The sequence below is a fragment of the Homalodisca vitripennis genome, chromosome 3 (genome assembly GCF_021130785.1).
Source record: "Homalodisca vitripennis isolate AUS2020 chromosome 3, UT_GWSS_2.1, whole genome shotgun sequence".
In the NCBI taxonomy this organism is placed as follows: domain Eukaryota; kingdom Metazoa; phylum Arthropoda; class Insecta; order Hemiptera; family Cicadellidae; genus Homalodisca; species Homalodisca vitripennis.
In genome coordinates, this window is record NC_060209.1 from 78,986,791 (window position 1) to 79,004,749 (window position 17,959).

The window sequence follows — 17,959 nt, forward strand, 5'->3', positions numbered from 1 at the left end:
AGAATCGAAGCAGTTGCTCAACTTCTACATCTTGAGTATAAAAACACCATATGGATGTATAGATTAACAAGGAATTTCTGAATTTTAAAATTAATTTAACAATTATACTAACTAACAAGACGTTATCAAAAAGCTATTAAGCTGCAAGTAAAAAAAGTTAAGTAATGGTTTTATAAGATTTTCAGATTTAGTGATATTTACAAAACAACAAAACAATAGAAGCTTAATCTTCAACAAATGGAATATTCAATTGGAGTAAATAAAAATACAGGAAACAAAGGAAACAATTTAACAAAGTTAAAGCAAAATTTCCACAAAAAATATTAAAACAAATAAACTAGAGAAGCAGTTGACAAAAATAATGTTATATTATTAAATTAAATAGAGAAAAATTAAAACTTCCAGGAATGTAGCACTTGAATAACAAGGACAACAATTTTTTAAGTTTCGAAACAACTAAATTATTTTCATTGCTGTTTCTGGTGAACCCCTAAACGAAGTCTTGTATTCACCGTTGATGATTTCCTATGAGTTTATGACATAACAAATCAATAAAGACATCTTATGAAGTTGTGATGTGGAAATTTTGCAAAAACCAAACTTATCATTAGGGCACAGCAATCTTCAAGACACGTAAAAGTGGAATAATCAAGTATATTTTCAAAACACTGGTTTATTAATACAAGTATGATACTCTGGATCTTGAAACTTGACCTAATTGGAATAATCCAGCACAATACAGAAACGGTGATCCTTACAATCTCATCTCTTCATGTTCCCTTCTTAAACTTCAGCTGGACAGATACAAACCGCTTCATTTCTTGTAAAATACTATGCTATTAATCTAATACATCAACAAAAGTACATCTCAATTGATAAAACGATACAAAAAGGCGCTGCAGAAACAATTCAATCTCAAACCTATCATCAACAATTTAAGTGAATAATTGATAAAACTAACACTGAGACAAAATCTAGAATGGAACTGACTGTTGAGTAGATAGATGGTCTATTACATAAAATCTGTAGATTTCCTAAAAACCTATGTGGACACAAAAACACTGAAGGTCCAAGAGTCTTTGAACAGCAACTGAGTATCAGTTACTCACTGGCTCAGTAGTAACGGACGTCCAGTGTGCGGCCGTCCCACCTCACTCGGTCCATCATGTCTGAGAACTAGGTTAAGGAAACATTGCTATTAGTAATTAACACATAGACTGCAACAGATGCATTAAGTACATAGTGTACTGTAACGAGTAGTAAAATTACTCAGTATAGAGCGACAGTGAAATTGTTAACCCATTAGCGTATCATCACGGAAGAGCTCCGTGACGACATCACGTCATATGCTGACATCAGTCAAAAGCGATATGTGACGCCGATATTACAATAATACAATAAAATATGAGATAGAATACAGTACAAGATCCATAGTTATAAATAGTACAGTTATTTTAAATTTTATTACTCCATAAATAGTCTATTTTAAAGTTTAGACAATGGCTGTTTTCTTTTAGTTGCCGCGATCGCTGACGCTTGAACACACTGAGCCAGCGATCTCTCATTCAAGTTCATCACTCAGTGTAGTGTGTAGTAAGAATAAATAAATACTTTATTTCATTAGTCATAATGTTGCAATTGCTTGATAACTGTTAAGCTTCTGTTATTTTTGTGAACTTAAATTTTATAAATTTTGATTTGTAAATTTTTTAATTTAAAAAAATGTAAATAAAAAATTATAAATACCAATAATCTTTAAATCCACCCCTGATACTTCTAGACATAATTTATAGAATAACAGAACAAAATAAAGCACTAGCAGTATAGTGTGAACTCATTACGAAGCACCAGAAATTTAGTTAAAACTAATGTTTAGAAAATAATTTAGTAAGTTTACTCATTTTTTACAAAATATCAAATTTGAACTATATTTCAGACATATTAAGTACCAGATGAAATGTTATGACATACTTAGGACTTAAAAACAAGTTTTTTTTATCACCTCGTCCTTATGTGTTTATTACAGTATGAAAAGAACCCAAGCTAAGGCCCATCCACACAACCAAATTGGTGACCAGTCTTCAGTTTGGAATGCTAACAACTAACTTATCTTACCAGGATGGGATGTACTTTAATACAGTCAATGCTGAGTATAAAGTATAAGAGTTAGCATTTACTTGGGAGAGATCAATGTCAACATTTTCTTAAAACCTTTTATATGTAAGTTAATAAACCAATCTTCTTTTTAAATATTTAATTAGATTTTGTTATAAAAACGTTAGGGAATGCCAGTTTTAGAATGATATCATTATAAATAATTAAGAAAAATGTCAAAGGATACTGAGAGCACGTTCCGCATCCCACTTGCTGGCGAATTGAATGATCCCGATGTCCTTCCCCCTGAGTTCTGCGAACTTCACTTCTCCAGCATCGCGGAACTTGTCCTTCAGCTGCTGCCAGGTGGCTGTAGGTGGCAACTGAGAAAAAACAACATACCAAATAAAAGTGACAAATAACAACACTGCAGTATAAATTTACACAATTTTTGAAGTCTGAATACGTTCAATAACTATTATCAACAAACTCAATTTAACATCAGTTTCAAAGAATTTGTTGTTATACGTGCCATTTGTTGTTTATAGCTGTACTACCATCATAAACATTTGTAAATAATGTTTCTCATTTAAATTTTGGGCAATGATGCATAAGAAACACCAAGAAGAAATTAACATTGATGGTTCTTATTAGAAATGCAACCCATTATTTAAGAAATTTTGTGTTATTTATGAAATATGTACCATTTTTTAACTTACAAATTATAATAAAAATAAGTGCCTCGTCATAAAATAATCTTACCAATAAATAGCTATAAACTGAAAAGTATAAACACATTTAAATATTAAAAGTATTTAACCCTTTGCGTGCCACGGCGACGATACATCGTCGCCAAAAACCCTTGCGAAAAGTGCCACGGCGACGATCTATCGTCGCCGACTAACTGTGCGAAAAGTGCCAGGCGACGATCCGTCATCGACGTCTGTTATCGTAATTTTTAACGCTTTATTTTTCATGACTTCTTTACACAACCAATATTGTTTTATTTGTTAACTATCCTGCAATAGATAAATAATAGTTCACATAGTACTTTATATTAGTGAAGATAAAAAAAACACAGAATAATAGAAGCAACAACAGCTGGCGGTGATCAACCGGGGCATCGTTGGCGCGTAAACAACTCGCTACGTATAGTATGCGTAATATCTAAAATAATACGTTCGGTCACATGGTTGTTTTTACATCGTTTTGAGGTTAGGATCTCTAAAATGATTTTGTTAAATTGATATATCCCGTGGGTGCGTGCGCGCGTGTGTATGTGTGTGTGTGTGTGCGCGCGCGCGTGTGTGTGTACATATTTTTTGGGAAAATATGAAGACCATATATTAGATATACTTTAGAACCAAAGGATAAATGTAAGTAATGCATTAATTATTTTTGTTTTAGTGTTGTGTTACCGGTACTGAAAAATGATTTTTTCGTTATGTACATAATTTCAAGCATTATTATGTAACTATAGTAATTATGTAAAAAAGTTAACCATTATTTTTTTTCACATTAACAATGTTATAAAGAATATTAAAAAAATGCTTCCCATAGTAAAAATTGTTTCTTATTAATTTGTCAAAAAAAATAAAAACTAAAAAATAAAAATTGCTCTATACATTTTTTGGTTTTGACATGCCAAAACTAATATTATTTTATGTTGTTTCGTTTGTTTTGTAACATTTTATTGTAATACAATGTTTTACAAACATTTTGATACCTGTTTCATAAAAATAGTATGAAAAATAAAAAAAATATATTCTTTTTCCGGAAGCCCGGTAATACTTCTTATTATTCCCTGGCATTTTTCGCATATGACTTGCAATATAGTTGCTAGTGCATTTCTTTTGTACTAAATTTTTTGCCTTGTGGCATTCAAAGGGTTAAACATTTTGAAAATCTGCTGAATCCTGAAAATATTAAATTACTAGATAATAGGCTTTATAAAAAAGGTTTTAATTTCATAAGGAAACTCTTGGTGATAAATTTGGAAAAGATTGTTGAGAAGAATTAAAAGCTTGTCCAACATATTTTAAGCCTACTCCCTAACACATTTTCTGGTGTCAAAAGCATTTTATTTTGTTGATGAGTACTGTGAATATTTACAGCCTTTATAAAGTTCTTCATTGTGTCCTGGAATTTGATGAATATTCAAACTGTATAATAAATAAATTTAAATAAATAACATTCCCACAGTATAATACCATACTTCATTATGACAATCAATAGTTATTAATTTATTTCCTTCAACTGTACATTGTTTTGAATTTTGTTTAAAATTTTAGAGGTTACATTTTTACCTAATTAAAAAAATATAATTCAAATACAGATGGTTCAAAGTATGCCATGTTTTGAAAAGGAGGGAACAAGACAGCGCACAGCTAATTGTGCCATAACAGCTGTTTATTAGCTTAAAAATACATATGTCCGTGCAATCATACACTATTGGTTTTTAAAACCCATTTAACTTACATTCTTAATCATAATTGTGTCAGACATGGGATCTCTCCCGTTGTTGGCCATGTTGTTGGGTGGGGGGCCTCTGAAGTCTCTCTCCATGTTGTTGGAGTTGTAGCCACCTCCACCACCGCCACCTAATGCAGCACTGAGGCTATCAAAGTCCCGGCCGAGTCCTGGGCCACCGCCTCCCATACCACCTCCTCCCAAGCCGCCACCTCCGAGACCACCTCCACCCACACCCAAGCCTCCTCCACCCAGGCCAGCACCTCCTAAAGCACCTGTAACATCACAGATTAACTCTTTATTTAGTATTTATCTGACACACATAAGGCAAGTATTTGCTGGAACAACAGCAATTTACATCATAATACTCATCAAGAACACTCAACAATACTCAATACTCATTCAGAAAAATCTACTGAGTGTTATTATATGAATCAGTTTAATTTTATACACCAATATGACTTTATAATAAACTGTTATAAAAAATTTCTTTAAAGGCAAGGGTCTTGGAGATTAACATCTAAAAATTTAGTCCAGTTTATTCAAAATTGTAAATCTGGTTTACTGTAAGTTTTTTGTCTTTGATTATCTGCTGAAACTTTTCACAAAAGTCTCCAACAACTTCAGAATCTGCAGACTATTTTTCAGTGCATATTTCAAGTTGCCTGACACCGTATTGTTTTTTTTAAACGGACCAACAATCCTGTACTTGCAGTAAAATAAGGTTTACCATCTTTAAACTCTTTTCAGAAAAACAAAGCTTTTTCCTGAAGGATAGGGTCCGAAATAAATCTTCCTTTTTTACGTTGTTGACTGAACCAAAGAAAAAGGACTTCACTTGTTTTATCATAATCAGATTTTTTATCACTTTTCTGTTGGATGTGGTTATGTCAGTACTTTTAACAACTTGTAACACTTTTAACTGTTTAATTTTACTTTGGTTTCTGCGCCAATCGCCTACTGATGTCTCGCCTACACCATAATCAGCTGCCATTTCTTCAGCGATTCTCAATCCTCTTCAACGCTTTTGAGTTTTTCTTTGATAGAAACTATTTTTCTCTTTGCTTTTCCACTCATTTGCACAAAATTAGCTAAAAATTCACAAAAATAAAAAGTAATCTACACACCCACACACTTAACCCATTGCGGATCACTGACGAGCTGGGCTCGTCACGCAGCGGCCGGGCCTAACGGCACGGTGACGAGCTCAGGTCGCAAAAGCGGTCTGCTTTTACATTTCCCTCCAAATAGTTCTGTAATGTCTGATAGATCGGGCGATCGTCTTCACTTGTCTACTAAGAGTGTTTAACAACGGTCTACGTTTAGAGTTTTCAAAAGTTTTATAAATATCCTACAGATCGCAGTTGTATGTCGAAGTTGAAAAATCATTCATATGAGTTTACTCTCTGCTTTTTAGTGCTTCTGATTGGGTGTTTTCCTCAGTTGTTATTATAATACTTTTGAGGTTAGTGACACAACTAAACGACGCAGACGTACATGTTGGTGGGTTTAGTCTAGACAATGGCCCGGATGTTGCAATTGATTCGCCCGAGCAGCTTTATTTAGACTATGATTCAGACATCATCCCTGCCACGCCGTAACCTTGCTCGCGTGTTATCGTTCCTACATCACGGATACCCCAGCAAGCCCATGTTCCATCTGAACGAATACCTTCGCAGCTGAATTTTCTAGTATACAAAAGCGAGCGATACAATGTGGCGCACCATTGCTGTTTGTGCGGCCGCTGATCGTGAATTAATTCGCGCCCGCTGGTGCCCGCGCGCCAAAACAATATGATCCGCAATGGGTTAACAACATGCACACAAAAAGATAACAAACTATTCAATTGAATTGAACGCCTGACAATCATAAAAAAAATAGAGAACGAACCCAAACCGGTTACAGAGGCAGAAAGAGCAACACTGATCTATTTTTCATAACACGTGAATCTTCTGAGCAATCAGGTGTCATTGTCCACTGACCTTCACTTCTCAAAAATTCAATAAAGCTCAAAAATTCAATAAAGCACTGAACGACACACAGCTGACTTATATACAGCATGCCGTAACAAACTTCACGCATTCCACTTCAGGATTGACACGGACTACTTTACTGAATTAAATAAACAATCTACAATTTCTTTTCACTCCAAGGTGCCTCAGATTAAACAGAATCTTGGATTACCGGGACTAAATTATCGAGCCTACTGTACAACATTATGAAAAAGTAGACAAAATCTCATTTTTAACCCTTTCAGTCCCGCTGGCATTTTCCCAAGTCATATGCATAAAGTGCCAGGCTGTGTTTTTTGCAAGTTTTTGGGAAAAAGCTGTTGAAAAGAACTATCCAACATAATTTTGTTGTTTTTTTTTATAATTAAATGAAGAACGTGAGTCATATTGTTAAAAACAAAATTTGCTTTATAATATGAAAATTTCAATTTTTACAAAAAAAGTTAAGTTTGAACATAATTTGAGTGAATAGGGTATTTGTAAGTTTTTTTTTTATTTAATATAGTTATCTGGTTATTGGGTCAAAATAACCTTGTACTATTTAAAATATTATTGAAATACAAAACATTAAAATTATCGACACCAGCACTTTATCCACTTTTTGTACAGTCATAATTAGCGACACTGCGGCACTCAAAGGGTTAATAATGTTATTAATATAATTTGCACAGAAACAAAATGGCCATGTCATGTCCACACCATACAATATAAACTTTTCTGAATACCATACCTGAGTTAAAGAACACAATTAAAATAAAATACAGGATAAATACACTAAGCAATATCACTGAAATGTTTAAGTACATTATGTAATATAGTTCTCATTATCTTATAAAACATATTATTCAAGCAGCATTGTCAAAGGTTCAAAATATTAAACTCATTACTATAATAATCATATACTATCCACTGAATGACTTGTAAAGTGTGAATGAAAACCGACAAATAATAATGTGGAAGAGATTAATTCTGTTTCAAATTTTACAACAATATCAGTCATGTAATTAAAAAATGTTGTGCCAAGTAGTATAATTATAAAACTATTGAACTCAAGGAAATGTGTTGTTAAAAGGGATTTGTTGTATTAACCTCCTCCACTACTCTGGCAGTTTTTGTTTAAGTATAGCATCTAAAAATAGTGATAACCTGTTGTTAAGTTGCACATGCTCTCTCATTTCACTGGAAAACAAAGTTAATTTTTAGGGATTATTCGTTTGCATTATTCTTTTATCGACCTTTTATAGAACCTCCCCCAACCACTTTATAAGTGGCCAGTAGGCAGATTTTATTTACATTCTGTATTGTTATGTACAGGCTTGTTATTTACATATATTGGTTTCACAACACGCATTAGGCCACCAACAAAATTTTGAACAATGTTATTCATTGAAAGGTATTTGCAAAGTACCAGAAGATGGAAAAAAAATTTACTTAGAAAATTTAGAACAGGCACATCAGTTAATATTAAAATCAAAAGTACCCTTTGGTCTGAATAAAAGATGAAATGATCAATTGTTTTTGTTATTATTTTTCTAAATTCTTTTTCTAAATTCTTCCTCTGTTCATGATATTTCTCTTTGGTGTTAATCACATGTTCAAAAATTCCTGTTTATTTATTTATTTATGCAAATGTTTATTTATTTACTTGTGTAAATTTTGTTTGCTGTGTTATTTTTGTTTTATACCTTTTATTATACCTTTTTGAAAACGGCAAAGCCGAAATATTAATGGAAATTTATACTAAGAAGTCCAATAATTGTTATATATATATATATATATATATATATATATATATTATTTTTTTTAAATACATAATTATATTGAATATATTAAATGACTTTTACTTTATTCAACTGAAACTATTGTTTTGGTATGCTGACACGTTCAAAAAATGTTTCGAATGCATCAACTACGACTAAAGTTTAAAACTCATAAAGTATCTTATTAAGTAATAAAGTATCACAATGTTATATATAAACTTATACTGCGTTAATATTTCAAAAATTAACATCAGCTTTTAAAATGTGTGTACACTTTAAAATTTTACACTTACAAAAAACTTATTATAATGAAAAACAATAATTATTACCAGCTCCTAACAAACTGTTGCCTGCAGCACCGAGCTGAGCCATGAAGGGGTTGTTGCCGGCCAATCCACCGAGAGCCGCAGCACTAAGTCCCGACCCCAGTCCCGCCAAGTCTCCAGTCCCCAGACCAAGCCCTGCAGCAGCTCCCGCACCTCCTAAGTTGGGCAGCATATCTGGTTAAACAAATAAAATTTGGCTCAATTTTAAATTTACCAATTTAAAACTGAACCTCTCTGGGAATGAACAAATGTGAAATCAGGATAGGAGCTAATCGTTTTTTAACTCTATGCACTCAAAGGCAGTATTTATAATTTGTCCTTGGAGCTCTACTGGCCACCATTTTGTTGGAAGCGCAGAATAATTTTTGCCGTAATGTTATCTCAGCTCGTATGACCAGCTGTACTGGCCAAGATGTAATACATCCATGGATCGTAAGGCCAGCACCACTGACCACTAAACATACTTATTTTCTAATATTCTCTTTATTTTATAATGAATGGTGAGTGCTAAAACCTATCGAACAGCTTCATTTTAAAGTAATTTTTAAGTAAAGCAGTAAATATTAAATTAGCCTATAATTTTTCTATATACATTGACTATGCAAATAAAGACGAATTACGCGTAGTGGGCCTATACACTGAAGTGATAGAAAAGATAGAAACATAGAACATTTTACTAGAAGATTTGTGTCAACTATTCTTGATTATACATAGGTATGTATTTTTAAGTCTTATTCCATAAAAAATGTAATGACTGAGAAAAATATAAAATGTCTAAGAATACATAACTGTAAAAACCAACTTTATAACATTTAATTTACACATCTTTGTTAAATATATAGGTATAAGGGTTAAATTTTCCAAATGTATGTTTATCTTTGTATTAGAAAGATTCATTAAAAATTAATTTTAAATTATTTTTCATTTCTTCTTTAAAAATTTTAAATTACTATGCAAATAATGCGGAGGAAATTGAAATATAATTTTGATTTGAGGAGGCAAACAAAAAATATAGCCGGCGAGCTGTCAACGAAAATAGTGCAGCCATCTGTACAGGCCATAAGAGGACAAACTACGGCAAAACTAACATGAGCTGTCTGTAACCTTGGTGTGATCAGTTCTACTGGCCTTTTCGAGCACAAAGGGTTAAACCTAGTGAAAAAATAGGTAGAAATTTGCTATGCAACATTTTTATTTTCTTGAAATTTGGAAAAAGGCATACGAAAATGATAAAACTAACATTACATTTTTTCAGTCACTAAATAGTAATATTTTTTAGACAAACCAATACAGGAACACGAGTAGTCCATACTAGCCCAAAACTTACCATTACATAAATACCTAATCTAATATTTATTTCCATAATAATTCTTAAGACAGGCTAGATTTGGTTAACAAATTTTTAGGCAACAGTTGTCATCACTTTTTCATTTTCTAAATAGATTTAATTTAGATATAAAATGTAACTATTGGCAATTTTAATTATGGGTCTTTTAACCCTGCAACTGGCTTTAAGCGATTATCGACGCATTAACTACAGTTTCAAAATGGCACTAAGCTATTTTTCGACGCATTAACTATGTCGTAATATGATCTCTCACAGCAAGTCTAGTTTTACTTTGTTTGAAGTAAAACATACGTAAATCTAAAGATAAAGATTCAAGGTTTCATATTAAATCATAAAACGCTCTATAGTTAAGTTAAATCTTTCATTATAAAATTCTAAACTTGGATGTTCACATTTCCGATCGCCATTTGTTTGCGTAATTTCCGAACACGCTAAAATTACCGTATGTTTGTAAAAATTCCCTATCGTGAGTTTACGTTCTACACGATCGTAAGTGTCGTCATTGAAAACAGTGTATTCTTGGCTTTCAGAAAACATCTTTTCAATAGCCAGTAGAAAAATAAATGTTTATAAAATAAGCGTTTGAAAAGCTCGTGTTTTGTAAAATCCCAAAATGCCTAATGCGTCGGAAAATAGCTTCATTAAATTTTGTTATTTTTGTTACTTTATCGTTGTCTGGAAATAGTGAAAATCATATCAAAACAAAGAAGAAGAATTGCTCTAAAGCAACAGTATAATAGACAACAAAGACTATGAACTAGTATTTTATTTTTGTTCTGTTGCGCAATCACCGACTCAGCCAGTAGAGAAGAACAACGCATCGCATGGTTGCCGTGTTGATTTCTTTGTTGTTATTACGTCATTGCCGGTATTAGTGTATTGCTTGCTATTTATTTGGATATTTTAGACTTCTCGTTATTTAGTGTGTATAAATAAAAGTTTGTTTATTGTTTTTGTTTTTAATTAGTGAAGTGAAAAATGTAGAGGTTAGGTTAAGTTTTAGCGAATAGGTTGGATTTTTGTGAAACTGAAAATAAGCCTATGTTCACGTAGGTTCAGTGTTTTATTATTTTGTAGACAATTTAATTTTAATTAAAATAAAAATTTTTGATTTAAATTTATGCAAAGGTATTTATTATAAAAGTAAAATTTTTTACTTTTTCTGAAGGTATTAGAAGGTATTTCTATGACCACCGCTTGTTTTATTTTTTTTACAAAAAAATAATAGAGATAAAAATTACATTGTTGTACATTTTTGTAAACTTCAATAAACGTTCTATCTTTATAAATAATATTTGGATGAGAAAAGAACATTGTTAGCTAAAAAAGTTAGGCATTTATTTCACAATTTTGACTTTTGTATAAAAATAGAAAAAAAAATTTTTGTTGCCATATAACAATATATGATACAATGTAAACTTCTATAAATATCATATTTTTTCTCTTCTACATATATTTATCTCTTAGAAAAAAATATTTGTTCATCCAATAGATTCCAAAATGTCACAATGGTATACATAATAGTGCTATACAAAATTTTTTCAGATTTTGTAATTTTTATAGATATATTATCCAAAAGTACCAATAAACTTCTTTTACCTAAATTTTTTTTTGTAATTTGTAATTGAGGTATATAAGTAAACTTTTGTATATTTTAGAATTATTCTAAAAACTTTCATATTACCTGAGAGGGGTGCTATACATTTTGAGAAAAATTTATTCTTTACTAATATTTTTTATGGTTAATCTGTAAAAAAAATAAAAATATATTCAATGATTCAAACTTAAATATTTTTTTTGGGAAACTGCATTTTATTTCTAAAGACAGTGATGTTTTTAAAATGTTTTTATCTTAAAAAATAGATGAGCAGTGATTAAAATAGAAAAACCCTTACAAAATCACCAAAAAAGTGCCTGCCATTTTGGGAAAAATGATGGCCAGTTCCAGGGTTAATTACCATTAATAATTCTACTCCAAATATAAATAACATTTAAAATTTTAAAATAACATTAATGTTATTTATTATTTTTAGTATTTTAACCAAAATATAACTATAATCTGAAGTTTTAAAGAAAAGGTAAATATTGTTTTAAATTGACAGTACGTAAAATAAAATATTATTTAGGACCAATTAAAATTATATAACTATACAAATTTATAATTTTTTAGTAGGACTATCAGAGATGATTGTAATACAAACATTCAAATAATGTTGAGTTGTGTTTTTGTACAACAATTGATTGTTTATATTACATTAATTATTCTTTGGTTTAAAATCGAACAATTCAATGATATTGTAGTTTTATCATTTTATTTTATTGGATTAGATTGTTTGGCCTTAAATTAACAGAGGTATAACCAATAAGCAAAGATCATATACAACATATTATATTCAATTGTAAGATTACAATTATTTCTAATTTGTCAATTTGTGTATGAACTATATTAGGTATTTGTACGATAATTTATATTGAATTCTGCTGCATTTGTTAGCATTACATTGCCTTTGCTTTTACTGTATGAAATACAATAAACAAGAATAGGTACTGAAGAATCAACCTTTGCAGATAGATTTTCAATGCACCTGTGCTAAGAATAAGTAGATCAAGAATCATCATCATCATATCACAAATCATCCTATTCGTAGCAAAATAAAATATGTTTAATTAAAGACCAACTGTATCTCGAGGTTATAATCATCTGAAAAGATTCTGTTTCTAAAACAATACCCCTAAGTTATAAGAGAGAAGGTAAAAAGTAAACAAAATTGTTCATACTGGGCTGACCACAATCTGCTATCAAAATATCCGATCTGCAAAATAAGTTTATATTAGGTATCTTGTCTATTACAATGTATATTATTGACACTGCAAAACATTGTAACAATGGACATTGCAGACTACACTAATAGCTTGTAACAGTACACTACCTCTTGCTGCCAAGGCTGCGGCTGCTGAAGGCCCTGCAAAAAAACACATTTTCTAAATATATCTCCAAATAGACTCCATTTCCGTGTCCAACACTACCTTGGATATGGAAAAAATTGTAATATGGTGATTAAATGCAACTGAACAAATTTGAAAAAGGTAATTTTATATTAGTTTAATGTAGGAAAATATAGTTCAATAGAAACCACAACTCTCTTCAGTTTTACATTCATATCTAAAGAAAAGGATATCTATCATAGAAAATTCACAGAAATCGCTAACTTTGATTAACTAATGCAACCACCTTTAGGACAAGCACAGAGACAACTGTAACTGACAAGACAAGTGAATCTGGTGATTTCTGAGAATCAGTCTTCACAAGAAGGCTCACCTAAAACAGCTGATAAAAACACTGCATATCAGACATAAACCAACCAAGATCAAATTATAGCAACAGAAGGGTACGGAGAAGAAGCCTTGGCAGTAGCTATGGTATTTGAAATTATTGATCTTCACAATAATACAAGAATATTTATTTTAAAGGCTGTTTCATTCATTTACAGGAGTTTGCTGAAAGAAGGGACTGATGTTAGTTCATTGCTTTGGCTGGTGACGTACTCGTATATAGTTATTATTATTTAATTTTAGTTCTGAAACTGGATTGATTAGTTATAAGTTTAATTTTATTGAAGCTATTCAATGTTTAATGCATAACAAACATTCCATGAATAAAGAGATATTTGATAACACTAAATATAAGCTCTGTTCAGTTAATTTTTCCTTGAGGTGTGTTCGTTGTTTCAATGTCAAAATGTAATCAAGAATTATAGCAAAACAGGAGATTTTCTGTAACAAATAATAAAGTACAAAATGCTCTAACTTTTAAACTCTGGAGCTTGTAGAAATTTAAATTTAAGTTGATCTGCTTATAAGAGCTCATTTATAAGTTTTATTTTCTGATGATTACCATGGTAAACGAAGATTCAGTTGGTCAGGACTAGCATTATCACAAGTATAGTTTACAGCTAATTTACAGGAGATAAGTTCTATAATAAATACAAAAGTATTTTCAAGTAATCAGTTATATTTGAAAATGTGTAAACAGATGCATTCATCTTTTCACAAAATGTACAAAGTTTCAAAGTAGTAAATTGCTTTAGTATAATTTAAATAATTAGATTTACTATTTTGTCATGACCTTATAACTCATTGGTTTACTCTAAACTCAGATACAATTTGCCCTAGAATGTTAAGAACATGCGATTTTCTATGAATTCCTCTATTTTAGGTTTGCAAATGTGTGACTCTCCTTTACAGAATCCTCCTGATTATCCATCAACAATGTAACATCTAAACTGTTTGCTCAGAAATAAAGAATTTGATCAAACCCAGAAGATTGTAGAAAATTATAAATAAATCAAAACTGAAAGATATCATCTTTTACTGGACTAAATCTATGGGAGTTACCTAAGGCAGCTGTGGTCAGAGAAGGTGCTGAGACTGCATTTGCAAGATTCATGGAAGGTTGAATGTTTTGTGCAATGCTAGGAAGATTTCCTGGAAAAAATCATATAAAAACAAATTTAATGTATGTACGTATATATCTGAATTTTAAAATATTTAGACATAATTTTCGTGAATCTGAAGCTATATTTTTATAATAGTCTGCTTGGTCTTAGAACACTGATAACAACAACTAAATCACATCCAAGATAGTCCATTTAATGTTTTGTAATAAAATAATACAAAATATTATATTTGTACATTGAAAGCATTCCATCACAATAAATTATTTTATTAAAACTATAAACATAGGTTAACACTTTAAATATAACAATAAGTATCAGAAGTACATAATGGATAAAAGCAGTACAGTATAATCAAGGTGAAAAATCCTCCACATTTATTCCTTATAAAATGGTTGATATTAAAATTGTATAGAAATACTATTCACCTTATTTTATACATATTTTCAATGTTTTATATGCATTGTTGATGTAGAAATTCCTCTGAGGATCTAAATGTCCCTCCAAGCTGCTTTCAAGCTACATTAGTAACAATGATTTTCAGGATCCATTTATTTATGCTACCCATCTCTTTACATGCATTAAAAGTTGCTAAGATGAATAATATTTATACAAATATAAAGTTTAAGAAAGAATAACATTTTTCAGAATATATGAATTGAACACGCTTTGGTTGAAAAGCCTGAGTCCACTCAAAAGAACAATTTACAACCGTACATGTCTGCAAATTTAAAAGATTTACCAAAATTTTAATGCAGACCACTCTGAAGGTAGATAAAATAAATACTAACTCCCAAAACACAGTTATATGCAATACAAAATGTGAATTCTATACTGATGCTGAATCATATAGAATTTTATTCATCATAACCTACTCACTTGCGACATCTTGCAAGGGTGTTCCATTCGCTCCAAGTCCCATCCCGATGCCCTTGAGGCCCTCTGGCAGTTTGGGTGGGCCGTCAGGCTTCTCCACCCTGTCCATCCGCACAGACAACCGCCTGTCATACAACATCTGGTTGTGAAGCATAGAGATGGCTTGGACAGCCTCCACAGGGTGTTCAAACTCCACCACACCGAACCCTCGACTCTTGCCTTCTTTGTCGACACTAATCTCAGCATTGTGCACGCGTCCGGCCAGTTTGAAAACGTCTCTCAGTTTCTTGTCATCCACTTTGTAATCCAACTAAAACAAAAACCACATTAATGTTTGTGAAAACCGTACACTAAAGTACTGTTGCGGATAACACTAACATGTGAGTAGATACAAATTTGACTTACATTGGCTACAAACACCCTGGTAACAAGAGGGCTTGAAATGTGAAGTGACTCCAGGAATTGAGGGCTCAGACCGTAGGTGTTACCCCACTTGCTGGTAGGGATACCCGCATTACCCCCACCCATTCCCCCACCCATCCCTCCAGGCATTCCCCCACCCATTCCCACTCTGTCTGGCTCTCGTATCCTTGAGTTCCCCATGCTCTGGCGACCGCCTCCGTCATGGTCTCGCCCACCCATGTTTCTCCCAACAGGTCTGCCTTGCTTATCTCGTTCAATGTCAAAGTCCTAAAACATAAAATAAAATGATTATAAGATACAAAATTTACAACATTAATAAATAATTAATTAAATTAATTAAATACCATATGCAAATCGCTAAAAATATCACAGCACTTTTGGATGGCACCTGTAAAAATACCTTTGGCATTATTGACTAACACTTCAAAAAAAATGTCTGGCACTGAAATGGTTAAAGAATAGCATTTTTGATATTTAATGCAACAAACTTGACAGTTATTGCTGAACATTTAAACAAAGTATTTCGTGATAGTGCTTAAAAACTAAATCAGATAATTTCTTACCTCCTTCACAACTAGTTTCCTGCCTTTGAGCTCGTATCTGTGCATTTTCTCTACAGCTTTCTGAGCTAACTCCTTTGATTCAAACTCGATAATCCCACATCCTCTTGGTTTGTCATTTTCATCTACAAACAGCTCCACAAATGCTACCTCACCAACTGTAACAAAACAGATATCAATTATTACAACAGTCAAGAGAGAATAATTAGTTAACACTTTTACCGTATCATGAAATTACAATCCCTTACAGTATCATCCGGTCTCACAGACCTGAGGGAGGTTTTTTGCTGTTTTTGGGCTATTTTTGATTTTTAGTTCAAATTTAAACACAAAATATATTTACAATTATTCCCTATTGATAACAAAACTACAATAAATAATTTTTAAATTTTTATAATTGCAAAAAAATATAAAATTTAATAATTTGGGGAATTTAGGATGGAAAATAATATTCTAGAATACTGGTATAGTATAAAGCTGTATTTACACAGGGTTCCCACTCAATCTAAATACTCAAATTCACGGCTAATTCACGGTTTTCACGGTTAAAAAAATTAAAATTCAATGTCGGAAAGTTTTCATAAACAACGTTACAGGTACAAAAAAAATCGTGTTGGAGAGGGGCGAAGTTGAGACGTAAAACACTACAGACGCGGCAGAGCGGTAAAATACAATATAAAACTTCTTTCCATTTGACTAACGATGTCATTGGTCGTGCAGGAATTGACGGAAAACGTCTAAAAGAACGAAATAACAATAGGCTTCGGTTACGACGCAAGCAATGAGCGGCGAGCGCCCGATTTTATGTGCGATTTGCTACATAATGAATATAACAAGGCATATTATTTTTACAAAACATCATCATAACAGTCATCAAAGCAATGACAAAGACAAATTTCAATATAATTAGCATGCACATAGCTCATAATTTTCTTTAACTTACAAGTTTGTTGAAATCTGAAGAGAACTTTGTTGACACAGGTTAGACAAGATGCAGGGTGACAGGATTCGTACGTTGGCTAAGGCTAACTCGTTTGAGTCCATGAAGTACACTTGCGTGATTATTAAATTATTTTCTTGTTTAACACATTATTATTATTATTTCGATCGATTTCTTCCACAGGAAAATTTTCACATAATCACAGGTTCACATTTTAATTAGTACATAAGAAAAGGCAATTTTATTGAAATTAAAATAACATATAAACGTTTTAAATGTATAAAAATTATATACAACTTGTTATAAGAACAGTTATTTGGTACCAGTTTATACAAAAAAAAATTATATTTGTACACATAAATAAAGAAATTGATAAAAATGTCTAGAATAAAAGTGAATTACGATTTTGCACTTTTTGCTAAGTTCCTGTATCTTATCGTCTAACTCAGCTGCCCTTTTCCTGGCGTCGGACAAAACCTGGAATTTTTGTGCTTCCAATTCTTTTTTTTCTATTGCAGCTTGCTTCCCTCTCTTTCTCAGAATTAATTTTGTCTTTCATTTCTTCTCGTTGTTTTGCCAAGTGCTCCGAGTAGTGGGCGTGGGAATTTTTGGCAGCATGAACTAATTCATTAGTGATTTCCATTGCCTCCAATCCTCCTGCTGCTGATATGCCGTCACAAACTTTTTCTCAACGCGA

General features: G+C 31.8%; 1 protein-coding gene across 4 annotated transcripts in view; it reads right to left on the reverse strand.

The window, feature by feature from the left end:
- Positions 1-634: 634 nt before the first annotated feature.
- The window catches only part of LOC124357086 (myelin expression factor 2), a 44,948-nt gene continuing 27,623 nt past the window's right edge, over positions 635-17,959 (reverse strand). The window contains exons 3-11 of one of the 4 annotated variants that reach the window (XM_046808509.1): positions 16,326-16,480; positions 15,745-16,029; positions 15,343-15,649; positions 14,405-14,494; positions 12,940-12,972; positions 8,665-8,817; positions 4,573-4,838; positions 2,342-2,477; positions 635-1,169 (exon numbers count right to left, since the gene is read on the reverse strand). In XM_046808509.1, coding sequence (XP_046664465.1) covers positions 1,114-1,169; positions 2,342-2,477; positions 4,573-4,838; positions 8,665-8,817; positions 12,940-12,972; positions 14,405-14,494; positions 15,343-15,649; positions 15,745-16,029; positions 16,326-16,480 — 1,481 coding nt within the window. In that variant the 3' untranslated portion in view covers positions 635-1,113. Of the gene's footprint in view, positions 1,170-2,341; positions 2,478-4,572; positions 4,839-8,664; positions 8,836-12,939; positions 12,973-14,404; positions 14,495-15,342; positions 15,650-15,744; positions 16,030-16,325; positions 16,481-17,959 lie in introns of all 4 variants that reach the window. The other 3 variants (XM_046808508.1, XM_046808512.1, XM_046808511.1) reach the window with 3 other exon arrangements.